The 24,894-nt window shown below is 43.8% G+C and overlaps 1 protein-coding gene across 1 annotated transcript in view; it reads left to right on the forward strand.

Annotated features, from left to right (window-relative positions):
* Positions 1-24,894, forward strand: part of ATP9A (ATPase phospholipid transporting 9A (putative)) — a 122,909-nt gene that overhangs the window by 64,822 nt on the left and 33,193 nt on the right. The window contains exons 12-14 of the mRNA XM_058562460.1: positions 1,872-2,014; positions 3,038-3,150; positions 13,310-13,522. Of these exons, the coding sequence (XP_058418443.1) occupies positions 1,872-2,014; positions 3,038-3,150; positions 13,310-13,522 (469 nt within the window). The remainder of the gene's footprint in view (positions 1-1,871; positions 2,015-3,037; positions 3,151-13,309; positions 13,523-24,894) is intronic.

Below are 24,894 nucleotides of genomic sequence, written 5' to 3' on the forward strand. Positions count from 1 at the left end.
CTTTGTAGCGTGATGACCAAGAGCAGTCGGGTCAGGAGCGTGAGCCACTCTGGCTGTGGCAGTGGGAGGGCACGTTCCTCCCTGAGCCATCCTTCCTTGAATTACTCTCTGCTCAAGAGACCTTGCCTTGCCTTGCCCATTCTATGCTAGGGAGGCCATTTAGAGTTCACCTCACCTGCCAGCTCCAAGAGGTTGCTAGTGGCTGTTGGGAGTGCTGTGTTGAGAAGGATTCTGAGCCTGGGTCTGGGCTCAAAGGGAAATAATATTGAGATTGATTAGCAGTGGAAAGTTGGTGGCACATGCCAATTGTTCGCCTACTCATTTGGAGGCTGAATAAATGGTTTTAAAAAAAGATATATGTAATAGACATGGTAGAAGAAAATCAAGATTCACAGTAGCAAAAGATTAAAATAAAAATCACCTCTAATCTCACAACTAAGTGATAATTGCTATTAATATTTTGGAATATATGTTTTTCTAGACTTCTTTCTATTTTAGAAAAAGGAGATTCTGCACTACATAAAAATTTGCCCTTCCTTTTTTTTTAACAGACAGTGTGTTGCATGTAACTTTTTATATCAAATATACTTGTATTCCATCATTTATTAGAACTGCTCCAGTATATAGTCTATGTTTAATAATTTATTTAGTCCTGTAGGATATTTATTTCTACTCTTTCCCCATGATAAATGATCAGTAAATAATTATTAAAATAAGCCATATCTTTTTTCCTGAAACTTTTAGTGCTTCCAGTCTCTATTTTACACTCGACATATTGTCTCATATTTTGTCTTGCTCTTTTGTGTATTTATATCATCCCAGCTAGAATTGGTCTTTTTCTGAGGACAGAGACTGTGGTTTTGGTACAACAGCCTGACTTAGCACAGGAGGATTGAACACTAGCCAATGTGCTCTGCGTGATGGTTTCAAAGAATAAATAAGTCTACTTTCTTGCTAGCAAAAATATGTTGGTGGTATAATGTTAAGTGAAATCGGAGACTTTAAAGTTCTATCTGCAACATGATTGAAATTAGTGAATTGAACCTTCGTATGGCCTGGGGCTAGCTGGTGAAATAGTAAGCAATTTGATTAGTTTATAGGATTATGAATGAATTTGGAGATTTTATTTCTTGCAATAAAATAGTATTTTAAATTGAGTAGAATACATCCAATGGTATATTATTCAGCCTTAAAAAAGAAGGAAATTCTGACACGTGCTACAACATAGATGAACCCTGAAGATATTATGCTAAGTGAAATAAACCAGTCAGAAAAGGACAAATCATGTATGATTCTACAACGTGTGGTACCTAGAGTAGTCAAATTCATAGAGAAAGAGAGCAGAATGGTGGTTGCCAAGGCTGAGGGAAGAGGGGAAAGAGGAGATGTTGTTCGGTGGGTACAGAGTTTGGGTTTTACATGATGAAGTTCTGGAGGTAGATGGGGGCGATGGTTGTACAACAATGTGAATGTACTTAATGCCGCTGAACCGTCCACTTAAAATGGTTTAAATGGTAGATTTTATGTTATGTATATTTTACCACAATTTAAAAAATGAATGTAGTATCAAAAATATATTAGCTCAGAGGAGCAGTAATTAAAAAAGGAAAAGTCAGACAAACAACTACCCCTGCGGTATTTTTGGTGACGTCAGTCCATAACAGAACAGCTTCACGAAAATGATGATTTGTTTAGCGAGTTATTTGGCTCTTGTTAGATCTGTGGATTCAGCCCCAGCAGTGTGCTTCTGCAGGGAGTGATCCTGGATGTTATGGCACAGATGACGCGTATGTAGAGTCCTTGTTGAGAAAAAGAGACGCAGGGAGCCTCGTGCCTATCCTGTTAAGCTGTTGCTCTGGTTTCCTGACTAGTTTGCGTGTCAACCTGGACATGGGCAAGATCGTGTACAGCTGGGTGATCCGAAGGGATTCGAAAATCCCCGGGACCGTGGTTCGTTCCAGCACGATTCCTGAGCAGCTGGGGAGGATTTCATACTTACTCACGGACAAGACAGGTGAGTGTCCTGGGGCCCTCCCGGGATTCAGGTGAGAAGGTGCGTGGATTCTCCTGGAGGAGTTAGAGATGTGTGCTGCTGCTCTCTGATTTTCTTCATCTTTTGATGGAGACTGATTATTTGGTGATGATGATGGTGGTGATAGCAGCAAAGCCTTACATAGTACTGATTATGTGCAAAGCACTGTTCTGGGTGTTTACATTTAGTTACTCAGTTAATCCTCACCCGAACCTTGTGAGTTAGGTAGTATTTTTAATCCCCATTTTACAGATGAGGAAATGAGGCACAGAGAGGTTAGCTGACTTGTCAGAAGCAGGCTTTGAGCTCACGTGGTCTGGCTTCAAGTTCTGACCCCATAACCACACCCCAAAATATTTCACTATTTAATGTCTGTCAAGTTATGCGATTATCATGGTGGTTAAGAGCAAGGATTGGGGGTGGGGAGACCTGGGTTTAGGCTTCATCTCTACCATTTAGCGACCATGGGATAAAACGGAATCTATTGCAAGGATCCGGAATAGCTCACCGAAGCAGAGAAAAATTAGGTTTCAGGAAGGAGAGGAACCAGGAAAGTTCTAGATATGTTAGTGCCAGGACCCCTGAGATGGTCTCTGTAGGGCTCTGTCACTGGGGTGACTTGACTCCACTCATCTTCCATCCATCTGGATCCATCCCTCTGTCTGCTCAAGGCTCAGTTTCCTTCAAGATAGAATCTGATTGGCCTAGTGTATGTCATGGGCCACCCTCCCAGCCAATGGAATGAGCCAGGCACCCTGATTGACACTTCCTCTGGACCATCCCAGGGAATGAGGGTGGCAATATCCCCATGGAAACCTAGGGTGCCATTTTCAAAAGAAAGGGAATTGGATTCTGGGCCAACAGAATGCCACGGATGTCTACTCCAGCAGGGGCAGTCTGAAACTACAGTGTTTTGTGTAATAAACTCTCAAAAACTAACAGCTGTCATTACTGTTAATACAAGTTCCTGGATGTAGGCACAGTTACTCCTTTGTCTTGTTTCAGGAACTCTTACCCAGAATGAGATGGTTTTCAAACGGCTCCATCTAGGCACAGTGGCCTATGGCCTCGACTCAATGGATGAAGTTCAAAGCCACATATTTAGTATTTACACCCAGGTAAAGCTTTCTGTTTCAATATCCCAAATAATTCCTTTACATTTGTTAACACCTATATTGAGATATGGCCAGCCCTGGTGATCTAGTGGTTAGGATTTGGCACTCTCACTGAGGCCCGGGTTTGTTTCCTGATCGGGGAACCACATTAGCATCTGTCAGTTAACATACTATGGTGACTGTTGTAGCTGTGATGCTGAAAGCTGTGCCATCAGTATTTCAAATGCCAGCAGGGTCTCCCATGGTGGAGAGGTTTCAGCAGAGCTTCCAGAATAAGATAGATAAGGAAGAAAGACCTGGCCACCCACTCTGAAAAACTGGCCATGAAATCCCTGTGAATAGCAGCAGAGCTTTGTCTGATAGAGCCCTGGAAGATGAGAGGATGGTGCAAAACGACCGGGCAGGGTTCTGCTCTGCTGTACACAGGGTTGCTAGGAATCGAAAGTGACTTGACTGCATTAACAACAAAAAATATTGAGATATAATTCATAATACCACATGATTCACCCATTTCAAGTGTGCAATTCATTGGTTTTTAGTATATTCACAGAGTTGTGGAACCATCACTGCAATCAATTTTCATCACCCCAAAAAGAAACCCCATACCCACTAGCAGTCACTCCCCATTTCCCCCCACCCACCTCCCTTTCCAAACCCGTGGCAGCCACGAATCCTGGACATATTGAATAAAATTAGAGTTGAGGTTTTTCCCATCTTCTTCATCCACAGGGTTAATCTGCTCTACTGAGATGCTTATGGACTCTGGGGAAAACCTAAGAGATAACTGTTTGCCCAGTAACTGGTGCCAGAAAGAGCTTTGAGAACCTATTGTGGTTGGTTTTACTTCAAGTTTATGAACTTGTTTATTTTTTACTTTTCCTGGGTTATGACCCCAAAGTAGCAATAATTAATGGTCTACTTGTGAAATCGTTATGATGTTACTGATTAGTTTCTCATCTGTATTCAACTCAGCAATCATGTAAAAGAAATTAATTTATCAGAGATGGCTTATATTTATGTGCTCCCACATTGGTTTTCCTAGAAAGTTTTTTCAAACCAGTCATTTTTCAGAGAAAGAAGTGACTGGTAAGTGTTCTCATATTCCTACAAAGTTAGACCAGTGGGTCGCCACCTTGGCTGCTCATCAGAATGACTGGTGATGTTTTAAAAACACAGCAAACGGCATCGACTTGGGTCTGATACCCTAGAGATTCTGAGTCATTAAGATGAGCGGAGAGCCTGGGCTTCTGTGCCTTAGAAGTAAGATGACACAACAGACGGACAAATCCCTTGGTAATTCTGAGGCACATCCAGGGCTAAGATGGACTACATTAGACCAGCTGTGTGGTATGACACTTGTTTGGAGACAAGAAAATAAAGCAGCCATGTTTTTCTTAAATTTGTCAAAATAGCTAATGATTCCGTAGTCAGAAAGCCAGTTAAAAATGTGAAGGAAGTATTTCTGTATAAGGGTTAGAGATGGAATCCCTAAATACTTCGTGACACAGTTATATTCGACATTTAACTTCCTGAAACGTTCGATAGCAGGCACACCTGGATTTCCAGGGTATCTCCTGAAAATAGCAGAGCAGGGGATAGAGTGTGGAGGGGGGAGTGGATTTTGAATGGAGAACAGTTCCTTCCATCCATCTCGTGTCGTCATCTACAGCCAGACATGAAACACGTGCAGTTCTTCTAGGCTCCCTGTGTAGGCATTACGGCTTGTCTCCAGCGGATCTGTAGAGCTTTTCCAAAGATGTATTTTTAGGATGACTCAAAAATCATGAGAAGTTCTTTGGACAAGGAGGAAAAGCCAGTTGGCCCCGGTTCCTCTCCCTCTCTCTGACCCATCTTCCTCTGCATAGTGATGTGGTGATGGTGTCTCCAGGGCTCTGTACTGGGCTCTGCATGTCACCCTCTGGGTGGTCCCCTCCTCCCCCAGCTTCCATCGCCCTGTGGCTGCTGATGGCTCCTGTGTCTCTGCCCCAACCTGGAGCTGTAGACTGGAGTACACCTGCATCTCCGACACGGCTGCTCGTGGATCATGAGGACAGTAGACTCATGATCCCGACTTTCTTCCCTCGTCCCCCACCCCTGCTTTCTTCCAGGGCTGCTTCTCTTAGTGAACGCCCCTCCATTTACCCCATTGGCTCCATCCAAGGGTCTGAGAAATGCCCCTGCTTCCTGCCCCATCACCACCTGCCTTCGGTCCCAGGTCCGCTCCCGCCAGGTCACCTGCATGGCATTTTGTCTTCATCCCCCATCACTCACTAGGCAGAAACTGCGCTCTCTGTTGCCTGGCTGTCTATGCTGACCCCCCTGCCGCCCATCACGGTTTCTCTGCTTCTCTTCTCGCTCCTCTCCCAGGAGCTCAGGATCACCCGTGTGCTGTCAGCTCCCTCTCGGGGTCTGAGACTTCTGGCGTGGTCCAGGCGTGACCAGCATCCTCTCCCACTCCCCTGTGCTGTTCACCCTCTCCTTCTGCTAACCCCAGTTACGCGGCTGCCTTCAGCGTTAGGGCAGGATGAGCTGCCTCATTCCTTTGTCCTGGAACAGACTCTTCCCTCTGAACCATCAACCCCGGTGCCTTCCGGGCTCCTCCTAAGGGGTTCGCCGTGTGGGTTGTCACGCTTATCAGTGCCTGGCTGAACACCTCTCCCACACGTAGCCCCCTTCCCAGCAATGCTAGCCTGCTGATGATTATATTAGACAGCTTAATAGCCGTGGTGTGTACCCCCAGCAAGAGACACACCCTTGCCCATTTTCGTGGTATTTTTAAGAGCTTGTGGTATTTGCAGAAGCCACCCCTTCCCGGGGTATTTGTGTAGTTCAGCTTTTATGGTCCATTTTTGGTTTAGCACAGATAACACTCTTTGTAAAATGCTAAAAGTCAGAAAACGATGTTTCTTACCATGATCTCTAACTCATAACGCTTCCTTAGCGGAAGCTCATAAATTGATTTGCCCACCCTGGCCTTGGGTTTAGAATAGCTGAGTGTTATGGGGTTAGGGCGTCTTGAGGCTGGTGAGAGCTCAGAATTCTAGTACATCCCCACCCCAGCAAGGCTGTGTGCATCCCTCTCTCATGACATCTAAAAATCGTGCGGTCAACACATGAATACTTTTGTGATGAGATGTAGGAAGGCTTTCCCGTGTTCTAACGGCTTTATTGAGGTCTAATTTACATGTGATAAAATCCAGCCATGGTTAGTATACAAGTCAATGATTTTTTTAGTAAATTTACAGAGTTGTGGAGCCATCACCGCAATCCAATCGTAGACTTAGACTCCATCCACCACCCCAAAAAGATTCCCCTGAACCCATTACAGTCGTTCACCTGACTTTAGAGTTTAATAATAGGATTTTGTAACAGTCTTTGGTAAAGTACAGTGTTTGGAACTCCTGGGTCCAATCACTTGGGACAGTGTCTGAATCTCAGAGTGGTTCCTGGACCCACAATAGTAACAGGTGAACCAGCTGCTTCCCAAGTACAGCCGAGTTGGAGAAGAGCTACCGTGGATCTGAGGGTCACCCTTATGTTTCAGAACATCAGTCTCTGAATCTGTGGACTCCGAAACAGAGTTTGCAAGATGACCTGTTGGGACGCAGGAAGAAAAGATCAGAGCATCTGTTCACACTTCATTTTCCTCTTCCAAATTAAAGCAAAATTTAAACCTTACTAGATAGTATTGAGACTGACCCAGGGACCCTCACTCCGTATATCAGACGAACATTTATCAGGGACAGTCCTTGAGGTGTCCTGCAGAAGGAGTTAGAATTCAACGATTGTTTATTTTCAGAATGTTGAAAGGTAGATTGCAGTTTATGAGTGTCCAGGGTGACTGGTTTTAGGGATGTTATTTAACTAAGGTAACCTCATAAAGAGGGCAGGTGGCTTTAAAAGATTCCTGCAGGGAAACTCCAGATTATTATTACAAGCCCCAGTAAACCACAAGAAAATGGCCAACACATTATGAGAGAAAACCATTGCAGGCTCAGGTCATGGGATGATTTTCCCTCTGACTTATTTTTGGTACCTTTAAAACAAAATAGAGATATAATTCACATGCCATAAAGTTTACCCTTTAAAGTGTACAATTCAATGTTTTTTAGTGTATCCTCAATGTTGTGCAACCGTCACTACTACCCAATTTCAATACATTTTCATCACCCCAAAAAGAAACCCTGTATCTCTTGGATTCCCATCCCTGCTCCTCACTCCCTCGGCCCCTGGCCACTACCAGTCTGCTTTCTGTCTCTGAGGGTTTGCCTGTTCTGGATGCTTCATACAAATGGAATCATACAATGCCTTTTGCACCTGGCTTATTTCACATGGCATCGTGTCTTCAGGGTTCTTGCGGGTTGTAGTATGCATCAGCACTTGGTTCCCCTTTACGACTGGATAACAGACATGACACTTTGAAGTGTAATTTTACATCTGTAATTCTCAGCGCCCCTTACCCTGAGTAGACGATGTTATTTTGAGATATTGGCTAATTCTGTGAAAAATGCTGTTTTTCATTTTTATTATCTTTTCAGAATTTCATTTTGTTGTTTTATAATGCACAATACAGTATTTATACAAAGTTAAATGTATATAGGTGGAGAGTACTCAAAACTTTTTTCCTAATGTGTTATTTGCTCAAAATATTTTGAGACAACTGGTCTATATTACCTGGAATGTGTAGTGGTCTATTTTATTTTACTCCCCCCTAGTGAGTGGAAATGTCTTTGTTTAACTCTTGTTAATATACACATCTGAAAAACATATGAACAACTGTGGAAAATGGGAGCCTCACGATGTCCTGCTCCAGAGAAGACCGAGACCAGCACTTTTGTGTGTTGTTCTAGGCTGTTTTGTCCATGTAAATTCGTATTTTCCAAAAAACATAATTGGCATTATTCCATGCGTTTTGATCTGTGCACTCTCATTTTTCACTTGATATTTTGTCTCCGATACCGTTTTAGGATTTGTTGTTAGAATTTACTGAGGTTTTATTTTTCTTTTTTAGTAAGTTTGGTGAATGTGTGAGTTTGTGGTTTATTTTCCTGCACCTGACGTATGTGCACATGCTGCATTCAATTGGTCAATACTTATTGCATCCATGACAGTATTCTTCTCGTTTTCTGCATCCATAGGAAACATAGATGAGCTTAAATTTATGGTTTCTCGAGGAAGAATTTTTATCTGCATGTTTTTCTCTGGGATACAGAGCTTACTTTGTGTTTTACTCATTTAAAAAATCTCTAATACTTCTTTAGGATTCATTTTTTTTGCTGTGTAAAAAAATAATATAGATAAGTACAAAGAAAAAACATTGAAGTCACTTGTGTTCACATCACTCAGAGATAAGTAGTGTTAACTGCTTATAGCGCTGTACTATAGAATAGTAAATTTGTCCTGGGTGTCTAAAATGCCAAACTATTGTTCTGTGTTTGTGTGTCTGAGGATGTGTGCTTTGTTTCTCTGTGTGTTTCTTTTTTTCTTTTCAACAAAAAGTCATCATATTTTCATAATTCTGTTTAACCCAAAGTTGAGCATCAGAATTGCATGTAAAGTTTTAAAATAGATACATATGTATGCCTGGGCCCAACTGCATTCTTCAGGTGTGGGGGGCCCAAGCATATATATATATTTCTTAAAGTCTTTGTTGGTTATTCTGAGAAGCATGTCTAGTTAAGAACCACTGTTAGAATAACGCTATCCAACGTCCTTTGTTTTCACTCATGTCAATGATTATGATCATTTTTAATGGTTTTGTGACAGAGCCGGGACTAAGGCAAGGAGCATGAGGTATGTGCCTGGGGAGCAAAATTTAACGAGATGCCAAAAAAATGCAGTAGTCAAGATACATCATATTGTAATGCAATATTTAAAAAACTCAATGCAAAAATCCATGATGGGCGCGGTACTGAGAATTTAAATGGATAGGATCCCACTCGCACCAGCACAGCTCGGGAGGCTCCCCTTGGTCCTGGCCCTGGTTTTATAGTGTCAGTGGCTTTATATCCCAGTTCTCAGCGTTGGCGTAGTGACATACTGGGCTGGATGATTCTGTGTTGTGGGGGCTGTCCCGTGGTTGTAGGGTGTTTAGCAGCATCCTTGCCCACTTCCGTCTAGATGCCTAGAGCATGCCTCCTCCCCCCCGGTTGTGACAACCGAAAATATCTCCAGGCACTGCCAGATGGTGGGCAGAATCACCCAAGTTGACAGCCCCTGTGTTCTATGGGGTTCAGTTTCAAGGAAGTGAAATTTGCTGCCTTTGTCAAGCTGGAAGATGTTACTGTTTAATAGTAAGCATTGTATTTATTCAGTCGCTTAATCAGCCTGTAACTCGGTTGATCTCTTTGGAATTAGTAGCTCTGAGCATGTTTCTGTGGGGGCGGCCCTTTGAGGTTAATAAGTTATCAGCTTTGGGCTTTATTTGGGGGCTAAAGTGGGGCTATCGAAACAGGAATTCCTTCTTTTCTCTTTCATAGTGTGTTTTTACCTATCCATAGTTGCAATCCATCCATAATATCCATTAATATTATGAATGTTCATAAATGGTGATGTTTTAATTGCATTGAGAAAGAAAATTGATATTCATGGTGATTCAACATTTAACTTTTGTATTAATCTTTCCTGAAATACAGCCTGGAGTTCTCATTGGGAAATGCCCCTCCCAGGGATCGTTAATGGGAAATGGGGGCCTGTTTTTCATTGAGTCTCCGTGTCTCATCTGTTGGCTGGGATACTGTAGAATGACTCCACAGCATTACTTTATGGTGTGAGAGACCCACCCAAGGGCCCACGTCAGGGGCCTTCCTATATGGGGATCTTGATTCCTCTCCCAACTTCTGACCTCATGTGGACCTATTTTGCCCTCCCTCCTTAAAAGGACCAGTGGTTTCTCCCCAGGGCTAGAAGAATCGTAACCTGCCTCTGTGACTACCACATCTGTTTTTATTTTCCCCTGGTATTTTTTAAGTCAGAAGAAATGTGTGTAGGTTAAAGGGCCTATGGGGAGGAGGCCAGAGATAAACACTGTACCTTGTGAAACTCTTCCAGATGGGGAATGTGGGGATGTTTGAAGACTGGGCCCAATACTAAGACTGGCTGAGCCCCTGGTAATTCCCAGTGCCTTCACGATATATGGGGATTTCCATTTGGTGTGTGCCTGAGCCTTTTATTTGAAAATTAAAAGAGAATTTCAGAATCAATGGTTATGACCCCTCTTCCCTGAAACATTGTAGTAGGAAAGAGGGATAAGTATTAATTTAAGAGAGAAACAGACGAGCCTGGAGACATTAAACCAGTCACCTGTGATGCTGGTCTGGGCTAATGACCCTCATCTTTTGATTCGTTGTCAGATGGTCTCCTGATCTGAAAGTAAGGTCTTTGCAAAAATCTTGGCTGTGTTGTTCTTTTTGCCTTGCTCTGGACTGGTTTCACCTGGAATACAAAACCCCAAAGTGCTGTGTTATCCCACATTCAAAACGTTAGTGGAAGTATTTGACTCCTGTAGACATGAAATCAGATCGCTTATAAAACCCAAAGGTTTGTGAAGGATGCCCTTAACTCGGCCTTTCATTCAAACCCACTGTTACTAAAACTTGCCAGCCAAAGCAATTACTTTGTCAAAGGTCTTGTTATTGCCCCTAATGTTAAGTAATAATTTGGTCCAGGTGCTAAGGAATGTGGGCAGAAACGAAGAAACACATCCGTGGCTAGAACATAAATTACAGAATTTAGGAAAAAACGTTCTTGATTAATCTCTCCAGTAGAGAGAACCTTGCTGTGAATCTTTAGTCCTTGTTATAATTTTAGAGTTAAATTCTTTATAATTAAAAGCACTTGGCAAATAATGATTCATTTAAACTGTAGTTCTGATTCATTACTCTAATTATTGTTACCATGCAGTGCCCTTTGGCCTGGAAGTGAAACTTGTGTCCTCTTGACACCAAAGGTTAACAGAGCAGGAAGCTCGAGCAGTGTGTGTGCCTGCGTGACCAGAATAATTTAGTAATTGTCTAATTACCTGCGGAGTCTAATGCCACTGCTAAAAATAGTATTAAAAAATTAAACGAAAGTCATTTTCTTGTTTCTCGTAACCCATCTGTTCTCTATTTTGGGCAATCATGTGTTCATGGGTATAAAAACACGATTCATTCTAAAGGATCAGATCGCTTCTCTTCTGTTGGATAAAATACGTTTTTAATGGAATGTAGCATCCAGTAAGTCCATAAACATCTTTAGCTTCTGGGACTCAGTTAGCTGTGGAGGCAGGAAGACCATTGCAGGAAGTCCTTTTGTCCAAAACTGTGATTTAAAACCTGAAACTGATGTTGGTCAATTTGATATTTATTTCTTCTTGAAAATGGAAAAAAAAAATTCAGGTCAAGTCAGGACTCCCCACCATGGCCTTAGGAATATTAAGTTGTTCGTTTGTTCAGCAAATATCTATCGCATGCCAGGCACTGCCCTGGGTGCTAGGAATACAATGATGAGTAACAGTGCAGACAGGCTCTCTGTTCCCATGGAGAATCGTCAGGCAAACAAGCCAATTTTAGATAGCAAAGACAGTAACACAGAGTAATGTGGAAGCGTGACTTCTAGTGGGGAGAGCCAGTGGAGCAGCATGAATTGAGGGGCTCAGGGAAGGCCTCTCTCAGGAGGCAACATTTGAATTGAGACCTGAATGATGAGATGGAGTGAGCCAACCCTGCAGAGATCTGGGAAATGGTGTTCCAGGCAGAGGGCACAGCAAATGCAAAGGCCCTGAGGCAGGAAGGAGCTTGGCAGTGTTCAAAGTACAGAAAGGCCAGCGTGGCTAGAACAGAGTGAATGAGGAGGAAGATGGCAGGGAGGGCCCCGTGGACCACGGGAGGGCATCTGAGTTTTATTTGACACTGAGCTGTGCACTGCTAACAAGTGGTCTTTTTCCAGTGATCTTAGTTTTTTATTATATTTCAAGGCAATAGAGTCCTTTCTCCAAAGGTAGGCCTTCCTGGCACCTGATGTGTCGCACAGGTAGGAATGGGGCTGCCTGCCCGCCACAATTGTTGGTGCTGAGTGGGTTTCTTGGGATTCCTGCTATCCAGGTGTGCAGCATGGGTTGAATGCCACCCCTAGCCCACTCCTGTCACTTACAGGAAACTGAGGCCCAGAGAGCAGATGTGACTTGCTCGAAGTCACACAGCTGTTCATAGCCCATCCAGGAATAAAGCTCAGATTTCTTAACCTTCAGTACTCTTTACCAGGTTGCTTGAAACCATTTTCCCGAGACTTAACCCACGAGGAGGCCCTTAGGAGGCCCGCCATGTGTTGAAAGGTATGAACGAAGGCACGGATGAGGGCCGTGTAAGCAACAGAACTGCTTCTTAGACTAGTTAGGGTCTGAAGTCAGCGTGGGAGGCAAAAACTGAGCACGTCTAAAATTGATCTTGAAAATCTGCTCAAGTGGAGGGCTCAGTACCCTCTTGCCGTGAGTTCCTCTGGCCAGGCCTCCTCCGGGTGGTTCTGATGCGCCTCGCTGGGCCTGCCCTGGGTGCTTGTTTCCCCGTAGAGCACCAGTTGCAGTCGTTGCCTTCTGTTTTAAACCAAGAAGAATGTACGTTTGAAGCAGTGGTTCTAAGCCGGGGATGGGTTTGGCTTCCGTGGGACATTTGGCAACATCTGAAGACATTTTTGGTCTCTTGTTGCAACTTGGGGATCCTTCTGGCATCTGGTGGGTGGAGGCCAGAGATGCTGCTAAACATCCTCCAGTGCACAGGACGGCCCCGCAACAGAGTGGTCCTCCCCACATGTCAGTGGTGCCGAGGTTGAGAAGCCTGGTCTAAAACACCAGGGTCACTTCCACCGTAGTGGGGCCCTCACTGTGTCGGAGGGGAGGCCCCCCACACCACCCAAAGAAGACAGATGCACGTGTTCACAGGTAGAATCGCCCACATTCACTAAGTTGTAGTTTTTCCCTCTATTTCACAATTTTTTGGCCAACCTAAGTGATTGGATCCCTGAAAATTGCATGCTGTTCATTGCAGTGTCACTGTAGATCTGCCTGAGTTACGTGTGTGAGAGCAGTGGAAAGAAAAGCAGTGCTTCTCCACATGGTGATTCTTCCACACTCTCGAGACCCCTCCGTGTCTCTGGTCATCTTCCTCGTGTGTTTCCCTTCCTCTAGCAATCCCAGGACCCGCCTGCTCAGAAGGGCCCCACACTCACCACCAAGGTCCGGCGGACCATGAGCAGCCGTGTACACGAAGCGGTGAAGGCCATCGCGCTCTGCCACAACGTGACCCCCGTGTACGAGTCCAACGGTGTGACCGACCAGGCCGAGGCCGAGAAGCAGTACGAGGACTCCTGCCGCGTGTACCAGGCGTCCAGCCCGGACGAGGTAAACCCTGGGCAGGTGCAGCGAGGGGCATAGAGACGCCCCGCCTCTTTTCCACGTGCTCGAGGTGGGGTTCCCAAGGGAGCCGGCTGTCAGGGCAGACGGGAGCCAGGATGACGCAGGGCCCTAGGGAAACGAGTTTTCCATTGAGGGCAGGACTTGGTCTCCCTCTGATCTGAGAGATGTCCTGAGTTAGGAAAGAGCAGGAGATCTCGTTTGTAATTCATATGGCCAGCACGTAAGGGGCACAACATCCCATTTAAAACACATCCCTTTTCAAAAACATAACAGCTTTATTAAGATGTAATCCACATACCATACAATCATCCATTTAACATGCACAGTGTTTAGTATTTTCCTGGAGTTATGCAACCATTACCACGATTAGTTTTAGAACATTTTCATCACCCCAAAAGGAAGCACGCCATGCCCATATTCCCCTAAATTCCCTCCCTCCCTCCCCCTAACCCTGGGCGACCACTATGCTACTTTCTGTCTCTGTAGATTGGCCTATTCTGGATGTTTCATACACACGGAAACATACAAATATGTGACCTTTGGTGTCTGGCTTCTTTCACTTAGCGTGTGTTTTCAAGATTCATCCATGTAGAAGCATGTATCAACACTTCAGGCCTTTTATGGATGAATGATACTGTTGTATGGATAATAGTATGTTATGTTTATCCATTCATCAGTTGATGGACATTTAGATTGTTTCTATCATTTTTTGCTATTATGGATAGTGCTGCTGTGAACATTTGTGTCCAAGCTTTTAAGTGGACATATGTTTTCCTTTCTCTTGGTATATATATAGAAGTAGAATTGCTGGATCATATGGTAACTCGCTATTTAACCTTTTGAGGAACTGCCAGACTGTTTTCTAAAGTGGCTGCATCATTTTACGTTCCCACCGGCAATGAATGAGGGTTCCAATTTCTCCACATCTTTGCCAACACTTGTAATTGTCGGTCCTTTTCATTCTAGCCATCCTAGTGAGTGAGAAGTGGAATCTCGTGTTTTGATTTGCATTTCCCTGATGGCTAATGATGTTGAGCATCTTTTCATGTGCTTGTTGGCTATTTGTGTGTCTTCTTTGGGGAAATGTCTGTCAGTTTCCTTTGCCCGCTTTTAATTGTATGTGTCTTTTTATTATTGAGTTGTAAGATTTCTTTATATGTTCTAGATAAAAGTCCTTTCTCAATTTTATGACTTCCAAATATTTTCTCCCATTTTGAAGGCTATCGTTTTACTTTCTTGATGGTGTCTTTTGAAACACAAGTTTTTAATTTTGATGAAGTCCGATAAGCCACATATTTTAAGTTGCTGTTCATATCTAAGCATATTCTCTTGTTAAAACCAAAAGGATTCGTTTGATTCCATGTTCAAGAGCATAGGGCCTGGTAGCACAGTTTTTCCTTTAATATTTTCTGTAACAAGCCCCTAATTGCTTCCCTTTTCGAGTGCGTACAACAGGAAGGCCCTCTGTGTGTGTGTGGGCAGAGAACTTGCCCAGCATGAAAATAGTATCGTGTCCTTTGTCCCTCTGGTTGAGTGTAATTCAGACGCAGGCGTGTGTTTCACCAATCTATTAACATTTTGGTCTTTTTCCTTCCAGCTTATTTCCCTCCTTCCTTTCCTCCTTCCGGTCTGATTGATTATGAAAACAATTTTTATTCATTGTAGAAACTTTGGAAATTTCAGAAGACTTGAAAGAAGAAAATGGGTCGGTTTCATGAATGGTAACAGTAGGTAACCTTCCTCGAGCAAGTGGTGAGCATCAGGTTCCATTGGGAGTGCTTTCTGTGTATTATCTCATTTAACTTCCCAGCAACTGAGAGGCACTGTTATTATCCCCGTTTTCAGAAGAGAAAAGTCAAGGACAGAGAGCCTAAAGTGCCTGGATTTTTTTAAACTTTTTTATTTCGAAATAATTTCAGACTTAGAGGAAAGTTGTAATATTCGTACCAAGCATTCCCCTTTATTGAAACTTCTCTCAGATTCCTCACATCTTAACATCTTTCCACGTCTGCTTTATCATCCTTTCTCTTCCCTTTGAAGAGTAGGCTTCAGGCATGATCCCTTATTATTCCTAAATATTTTACTTCTTTTTCTAAAAAACAGGGACGTTTATCAGAAACAAGAAATTAACGTTGATACAGTATTATTATCTAACCTGCAGATCTTATTGAACATCAGCTGTCTCACTTACTTCTTTACAAAACAAAAAAAAAAGATTTTCCCCAGACCAGGATCCAGTCCAGGAGCACACACTGCATTCAGTTGTCACGCCTCTTAATTCTCTCGTAATCTGGAACAGTTCCTCAGCTTTCCTCGACTTTTCACGGCCTTGACACTTTTGAGGAATACAGGCCAGTTATTTTGTAGGACATCCCTCAGTTTGGGTCTGTCTGACATTTTCTTACGGCGTAGACTCAGGTTACGTGTTGTTGGCGCCGTCCTCCTCTGTGTGTGTTATCAGGAGGCACAAGATGCACATGGCGGCCTGTCCCGCTTTTGGAGACGTGGACTTTGGTCACTTAGCTAAGGTGGTGTCTCCCAGGTTTCTTCATGGTACTGTTGCCATTTTCTCTTGCTAATTAATCTTCCAGCACAGCCCCCTAAGTGACAGGGCCAGGGTTTTAACCCAGGGAGTTTGTTTTCAGAGCCTAAACTCTTAATCATTTTACTAAACCATTTTTCAAAAGCCACTATGTATTAATTTTTATTAATTTGATAAATAGCCTTCTACTATCTTTTCATGTATTTTTTTCTTAAAGAAATGAGAATTTTAATATAGGTATGGTTTCATATCCTCCTTTTTTTACTTAACATTTTCTCATGCCTGTTTCCCGATTTTCTTGAGTATCATTAAAAACCAGTTTTTCAGAATCACTTCATATGTATGTACCCTAATGTCCTTAACTGTTCTCATGTTATTGGAATTTAGGTCATTTCTAATTTTTAGCAACAGTGTTTATAAACATTTGCAATAAGCTTCCTTACACCTGTTATTCCTAGAAATGGTGTGATTGGGTTGATTAATTCAGCAGATGTTTCTGAGCGCCTGGGATGGGCGAGGCACTGCGGAGCTAACATTGCACAAGGCAGCAGCCCATCCCCTAGGGAGGGAGCAAGAGTGAGGCATTTGAGCCCATGAGTCTTGGGATCGCAGCTCTGCACCTAGGCCAGCTCCTTATCCTTGCTGTGCCTCCATGCGTCTGTGACACGGGACCCACAAGAGGGTGTTGTGAGGCCGTTAGAAGGCAGTCCATAAATCCTGTGGGTCACACTGAGTGAGGATTTGTGAGGCTCATGATGTGAATAACCAGAGTGCTTCCCAGAATTTTTTTTTAACCATTTTCCTCTTCCACCACTGTTACAGGGACTCTCAATTACTACTTTTTTGTTCATTTTAAGGAAGAGAGAGGGGGCTTCTCTGGTAGATGAAGTGTTTTAAAGGTCTGGACTAATCTGAGAATACCAGTGAGCCAGTGGTGAATGGTGGTTGGGGAATCACACGAGGAGAATCTTTTCCAGAGTTCAGAAATGAAGGGACGCTCAGGGGTGTCTTTTCCCGTCCAGTTGCTTCTTTCTCTTTTTTTGGGCAATGGAACGTGTCCCCTGGGAGACAACTCCTTCCAGTCTGCTTGTTGTTTGTGGAACAGCTCAAGCTGTGATGCCCAGTTCATCCATAATCCTGGACATTTGAACCAGGCGTTTTAGGGGTGAAAAAGGTTGCAGTCCTTGGCCAAATTCTGAGATGGGAGTTGTGTGCAGAGAGAGAGAGAGACGAGGGAGGAAGGATGGGTACGGTGATCCTGCTGGTCTACTTGGACTTGTCATAGTGACCAAAATTCGTCATCATTTCTTCACCAGGTTTAGTCTGCTTGGTCTCACTTTTCCATTTGGGCATGGGAGGACGATGCCCCTGAATGGTAGCTGCAAGAAAGGACCAGATTGTTGGTAGTTGTGAACTGGGAACCAGTAGCTTTTGGGTATTTGATGGAATTTGAATTTGAACAAGTTCCCGATGGTGGTATCTGATGAACGCCTCTACCTCTGAGCTGCGAATACCCTATTGGCTGTTGACATGTGTATGTGGAGGTCTTTAATGCCTGTTCCACCCCTCTGTTCCCACTGAATTCTGATATATTTGTTTTAGGGCTGTGCAAAGATTTTTCCATGAGGGTAAATCTTTCAAGGAATGCTTTGTGCTTCTCAGTTGCTTTTCCTCAAAGTGAATAGTTGTTTTTATCTCTTCTGTCCACTAAGTGCACTCAGATTCAGGTTTGTCTTGTTTTTCTAAGATTCTGAGTAATGATTGGAAAAAAAAAGATATTTTGGCCTTTGATGTCTTCACAGAGGTCAGCGTTACCGTACTGATATCTTTCTTTTTCTCACAACTTTATTATTTTTTATTGCACACTTATTTCATGTTTATGTGAAAATATAGATAAAAAAAGAAAAAAAGTAAGTCATAATCCTACTAACTAAAGGTGTAACCACTGTTAATATTTTACTGACCAGCCTTCTAAACTATTTCAAAAGATGTGTACCACAAAATACAGATCTGTTTATATAAATACACCATGTGACAGAAGGTTGGCTAAATCTAGTTCCAAGGAAATCTTTCAGAAAGCCTTACTGTTTCCAGATCCCGTGGGATTCCACATAGACGTGGCTGGGTCTAGAATCCTCCCTTTGAAATTCTATATCAATAAGACATTGCTGGTCTAGGCAAGGTCAGAGTATGGAATACGTATTAGAAAGAAGCCAGTATTCATTTTACTTTGGAGCTGCCCAAGTAATTTCTACCAGTTGGCCTAGGATTCATTTCCTGTAACAGAAAGCAGGATTTCCTAAATTTGTTTCCTGTGCACATTCCTCTCTGGAAGCCTTGAAGTGTCTTTATTCAGCTCTCGATTACAGCCCGAGGGGCGCTGGCCCTCCCTGTCACCGTACAGTAACTCCCAGGGGAAATGAACTAGATATGATCTGGCCAGAGGAGTGCTCCTCAGATGCTCAAGGAGGCAGGTTTCAGCCCAGACAGCCGTCCATCATTGCCAGGATATTTGGCAGTGTTGGAGGTGGGGTACAGTGAGAGAGGGTGGTGACACAATTTTTTTTTTTTTTTAAAGATTTTATTTATTTATTTTTTCCCCCAAAGCCCCAGCAGATAGTTGTACGTCATAGCTGCACATCCTTCTAGTTGCTGTATGTGGGACGCGGCCTCAGCATGGCCGGAGAAGCGGTGTGTCGGTGCACGCCCGGGATCCGAACCCGGGCCGCCAGCAGCGGAGCGCGTGCACTTAACCGCTAAGCCACCGGGCCGGCCCTGGTGACACAATTTTTAACATACTTGTTTCTTGGTGTAACTAGTCAAGGAAGTGCTCTCCTACGAGCAGGTGGAATCAACCCTATGACTCGTTTATTTGTGTTTTCCATGAATTCTTTCATATTAAAAACTTTTTAAGCTTTTAAAAATCACAAGCGAGAAATGTCCTCATTACAGAAAGAGTAGAAATTGTAGATTCAAAAAAAAGTTGATAAACGTAACCTATAATTCTCACCGCCTAGCAATAGCTACTGTTTATGTTCTGGTATAGATTTTCCCAAAATTTATGCATATGTATAGAAGCATAATTGTATGTTTCTGTAGTACGGAATCATACTGCTGTCCAGGGAAGGGAGGAAGGGGAAGTGATACGGTTGTATGGTTTTCATATTCCTGTAGGATTTGTGTGTGCAGGTGTGTATATGTGTTTGTGTGCACATATGTGCACACGTATGTGTGTGCATGTGTATGGACATGCATGGTGTGTGCAACAGTATGAATGGAAGTTTCTTGATATATTCGGCCCTGCCTTGAATAGCTCAATGATTTCAGAGCCATTAATTGCAAGTTCTAGGTAATGTATAGAATGTTCTGTGTGTCTGCCCCGTGCTCATGGCGCAGAGTGAGAAGTCTGTCCCCCTCCTCCTCTGAGACCTCCAGTCTCTAACAGGCCTCGTCTCCCAGACCTCTTCCTCTGAGCTACCCACTGTTAGCAATATCTGAGCGTCCTTGCAGAGATCATTCATTGCATGTATTAGAATTTTCCTCACTCTTTAATTGTTAACCCATTTTCAGAATTTAAATGCACAATTATAAATTGTAGAGTTTTGCACCTTGCCTTTCGTAACTCATCTTTTTAGAGCATGTCAGGGTGTGGAGCATCGCTGTGTTGCGACATCAGCTGGGGGCTGAGTTTTACTGAAATGCTGGGTTACCATGTGTTCCTCTAGTCTCTTGATGGCATAAATGAAAGTCTGCATTTCAAGACCCTCCTTTCCACTAACTCTCATGAAAGATGAAGGCATCACGCTGCCCCTCCTCCACCCCCGGTGCAGTTGGTGGTCGTGTTTAACTTCCAAGGTCTGACTCGAGTAGCTCTGTGATTTTAGGCTGAACTCAGCCTCCTCGTGGATAGAGAGGGACTGACAGCCCTGAGCTCACGGGCCCTTAGAGGAGAGGGAGCAGTGGGGACAGCAGTGTACCGACAGCAGTGAGAAATGGCCACCTGTTGACTACGTGCTCTGTGCGGACACCGTGCCGTGGGCGTCCCTTACGACCCAGAGTTACTATGATTGTGCCTGTTTTCCGGATGGGTGTAGATTGGCTAAGGAATGTTCCCAAGGTCACATGTCTGGCAAGATTAAAACCAGGCAGCCCACGTCAGAGGCTGGACTCGGAACCCCAAAGAACCGTGTCCCTGCCCGTGGGATGATGGCTTGAAAGTGCTTTGTAAACTCAAACTGCTACAGAGGGTTAACCCCCTGTATTTGGGGAACTCGGGGCTGATACTGAGTGAGGTTCCAGACTGTCTGATTATTCTTACCTGTGCCAGTCCCCTTGAGTGGCCTGTTCTGAGCCAGCGTTGAGAGTCTGTGTTCTTCCAAGCTCATTGGGACATTTTTTTTTTTGTCCCTTCCCTCTTTTCTCATCAAGTTTGGTGATAATAAGCCTTCTTCTACCAGACCCTAGAAGCCTACCTTCAGAGTGTCTTGCCTTCATCGTCCATCTCTCCAGGATCCTGCCCTTAGAAAGGAAAACCAAGAAGAGTGTGTTTCTCCTCTAGTCCACCGTAACCCTGAAACAGGCCCTCGCAAGTGGCCATGAGAGGTGGACCAGGCGCTGCGCGAGTGGGTCTCTCCTCCTGGCAGCCGAGTCAATAGATGGAGAGCATCCTGCCTCCATTTGGAATGTCCAGGTGCTGAGAGGAATACAGACAGGGGTGATATAAAAATGCAATGAAGATACAGCTAATCTAGAAGGAGATTTTATCTTTAGTTTTCCCTCGAATTATAAGAGTAACATAAGCTTGTTACAGAAAAAGTAAAAAATTAGAGGAAAAAAACCTGCAAAAACATTCTGATGTTTCTTCCTGTCTCTCTTCTATACATATAATTTAAATGTTTAGTGTCATTCCACATCCATCTTGGTTTGATCACTTAGTAATATATTGTATTATCCCTTTCCAGTAACCATCAATGCTGAGATTTTTAGTGGCTGCACTATATTCTGTGGCTTAGATACACACAGGTTATTTCTTCTATCTCCCAAGCGTCACTTTTAGGTGGTCTCCACTTTTGGCCATTGTAAGTAATGTCATGATAGCAGCCTCATGTGTTCAGTCTCTCTGTGCATCTCTGAGCGTGTATGGAAAAGGCACAGCTCGTTTTGCGTTTTCTTAGCCCTTTTGTAGGGAGTGAGGATAAACGTCAGTGGGGACAGATGAGCATGTGGCTTTGAGGGGGGCCTGTGATCTCACAGTCCTTCTGCAGCCGTGAGGTTTCTTCTCCATGACCGTGTTCACGTCTCAGATGTGTGTGGGTCCCCGAAATGCCTCCTTGTTCCCTGAGCCTCATCTCCAGGAGCTTGGCCAATGCCAACATTCAGATGCGTGCACAAATGAGCGGGGAGTGTTGAGTCAGAAAGATTTAGGAGCCTGGTGGGCCTTTACCATCACGTCGCCATGCCCTCGGACCCGAGGGTGAGGTCAGAGAACAGAGGTCGGGAACTTAAGGAAAAAGTCCTCCATCAGTGTTATTTATTAACCACCAGGCTAGAGTCTTGAAATAGGGTTTGGTCGCTCAGAAGACGGGGGCTGTGTAAGGCAGGACCAGAGTGTTTTAGGGACACTGCGGAAAACTGTCAAATGAGCTTTCCTAGGTGTCAGCTCATCTGTGGGCCACAGATGCATGAGTTCTGTCCCATATCATCTTAGCACTGGCCCAGAGTGGACTTAAGTGAATGGTCATTTCTAAATCGCTAAATTTTTATGGAGATGATACCATTCTTTCTTCTCAAATAGTAATTTTTATCCGAGTTAAGTGATAGGAGGCTGCATTTCAGGTACGGGATCAAGGAAATTTGGATCAGGGAGCGGCCTTTTATTCCACCATCTTGTCCACTAATTCTTAAACATGACAGGCTGTATTTTGTTTGCTCCATGCTTTGTTAAAAAAAAATCTGCAGCAATAATTGAAAATCACTTAACATTATATAAAAATCAGCTTCTCTTGAGAAAAATCAGATTTGGAAATAATGGGCCCAATTTCTACCTGGCAGCGGTTAGCCAAGCTGGGTGGCTGCTGCCTCAGTTTACCCCTGGCCCCTACGTGGCCTGCCCTTTTCCTGTCTGCTACCTGCCCAACCCGTTGGCATTCCAACGTGGAACCACCCTGTGGCGCATTGTTGAATCCATTTCCTAATTAAGTAAAGAATACCTTAGGTCTGTGGATCGATTTATAATCTTGAAAGCCTGGATTCGTGCAGACTGGCTGCTCTTTGTAAGCCTGGGTGTTTATCTTATTGAATGCCACCAAAGAACCCCTTTAATCAGATGTCCGATTCATGCACACTCTTATAATTTGTATGTATCCTGCTTTTGACAAGAATTCAAGGCTCTTTAGCCTAATCTGGCATGTTTCCCAAGCACATGTTCCCAGGTACAAAGAGAAAATTATTAAAACTTGTCAAAGGTGGTTTATTGCTGACCCACAAATGATGAAAAACCCCTTTCATGGGTAGCTCTGGCCTGACTCCTTCAGATGGGCATTTTAGGGAGGGAAAGTGGCGGGCTCTGTCCTTTTGGTTTTCTGACCCGTTCTGGAACACACAGCAGACTCTTGAGCCAGGACCCCATCTCTGCCCCTTTCTTGGCTTCCAGCATTTGGTCGAGTTTGCATCTAACTTATTTGTTCATTCATTCACCTTAACAAGGTTTCTTTTTCTGCTGCTGCTCTGACCTCTGGATATTCTGACCCGAGGCCCCCTGAGACCCCAACTCTGGCTGCTAAGGACAATGAGATGACCCTGAAATCCGTTATGATTTGGTGATAGGGAATGATTCTTTTGAACTGAAGCTTGGACCTGTCAGAATAAGAAGTAGCCTCATTTTGTATCATCTGATTCTGGAAAGGAATGCGTTCGTCTTACCTTACCCCGAAATGTTTGTCCCTGCTGCCGTTGAGAAGGATTAGTGAGCACCCCAATTCTGAACCAGTCTCTTCTCAGCGGACCTTGGGGTATTTTATATGTCCTGTTAGAAAGTAGCTTTAAATTAATGCTGACTTATGTTCAAGTCGGAGCAAGAGAGTGGAAGGTGAGAATGAAAGCCCCCCGCAGGGCTCACATCCTGTTGGGATCACCCCCCAAGGAGATGACATGGTTCTGATTAGAACGTGGACCCACGGGGTCCATCAAACATAGTTTAGTAGGTTCCTTAAGTCCATTGAGAGGTTTGCTCAAGAAGAAGGCACGGTTAGAAGATGTTTACCTGCAGTTGTAATTCATTCCTCTCCAGGAACATTCGTCATGGTTAATTGTGTCAGATGCATAGTTGAACTTCTCCTCTAACAGGGTCCTGTGGGGTCCATGGCGGGGGGTCTGGGCTGGCCAAGGCCAGAACCCCCTGCACAGCCCTGAAAGCCCGTTCCGGTGCTGCAGTTCCAGAATCTTTCTCGATTGAAGTTAAGAACAGGCTTAGGGGGGAGTTAGTGTGTCTCCTTGAAGCCCCATGTCACAGACTTTTCACAATTAAATAGGTTTTTAAGGGGTGAAGTAACAGCTGCTTACAAACAAGAATGAAAAAATCCCTTCAATAACAATCATGTTCGAAAGCGTCCAAAGAGGAATTTTTCTTTTTCTTTGTTGCTCAATTGGGATGCAAAGAAGGATGTACATTTAGTGAAGGTTTTTAGCCTGTGTCTGACACCTAGGTATTTGTAATATCTTGTATTGTATTGGAGTATTTATTTACTTAATTAAAATTAAAAAGAAAAGAAATGCATACACATGCTAAAATATTTGATTAGTATATAGAGAGAAAAGTAAAAGCTAGAAGTATTTCTTTTCATGGGTATCACCTTATATACATTTTAATGCATATACCCAAGCGTTTTTATATATACGGATGAGATGGTTTGGGTATACCAGTCTTTACTGATTTGTTCATTTTAAACTTTGAAAGAAGATTGCTAGCAGATAAGACAGGCCACACTGAAAGTCAGAATCACTGAATTGAACAAACGAATGGGTTTCCAAAGTCTTATGCCGGCTAATAGCAAAAAAAAAAAAAAAAAAAAAAAAAAGCACTGCTTGATTAGCCTTTCTGTGGACGTGGAGGCAGTGTGATGGCTTCTCCCATTGGTCGGATTTGAAAGCTAATTCATGCTACTCCTGGTTGACTTGTTATGACATAATTAAAACAGGGTGAGTTTCCCCTTCTTGGAGAATAATTTCTTGCTAATGTAAATTCAGTTAATATCAGCAACAGAAACCTAATTAGATACCTGAGCATAGCCAATTAAGGATGTATAAACAAAATGTGTAGAGCTGGCACAGAAATGAGAAGTAATCTGCTTCAAACCCCATATTTTCGGAGGCCCGGGGAGGGAGTGGGGGCGGGTGGCAGGGCTGGGCTGGAGCCCCGGTTCTGAGCTCCAGTGTGACCCCCACCCCTTCAAGGTGCGGCACTCAGCCGAGATGATGCCTGGGGGCCCCAGAAACAGAACTGTGAGCAGCAAGCTGCTTTTGCTGAGCGTCTCTTGGTAAAAGGAGTGGGAATTTAGGAAGAACCTTGATAAAACAGAAGCGCTGGGGGCATGCGGCGCTGCTGAGAGATGCTGTGGAAACGTGACTCCCTCACCTTCCACCCCCTCAGTGACAAAGCAAGCGTTACGAGTAGTTCAGACATGCAGACGTTATAGAGTCATAGAATGAACACTGCCTACCCACTACCAGGCTTAAAGGTGAGAAAGCATTTCAGATAGGGTTGACGCCTCCTGCATACCCCTCTGTCACCTTCCCTCACTCCTCAAGTCAACACTCT

Source organism: Diceros bicornis, chromosome 19 (genome assembly GCF_020826845.1).
Source record: "Diceros bicornis minor isolate mBicDic1 chromosome 19, mDicBic1.mat.cur, whole genome shotgun sequence".
In the NCBI taxonomy this organism is placed as follows: Eukaryota; Metazoa; Chordata; class Mammalia; order Perissodactyla; family Rhinocerotidae; genus Diceros; species Diceros bicornis.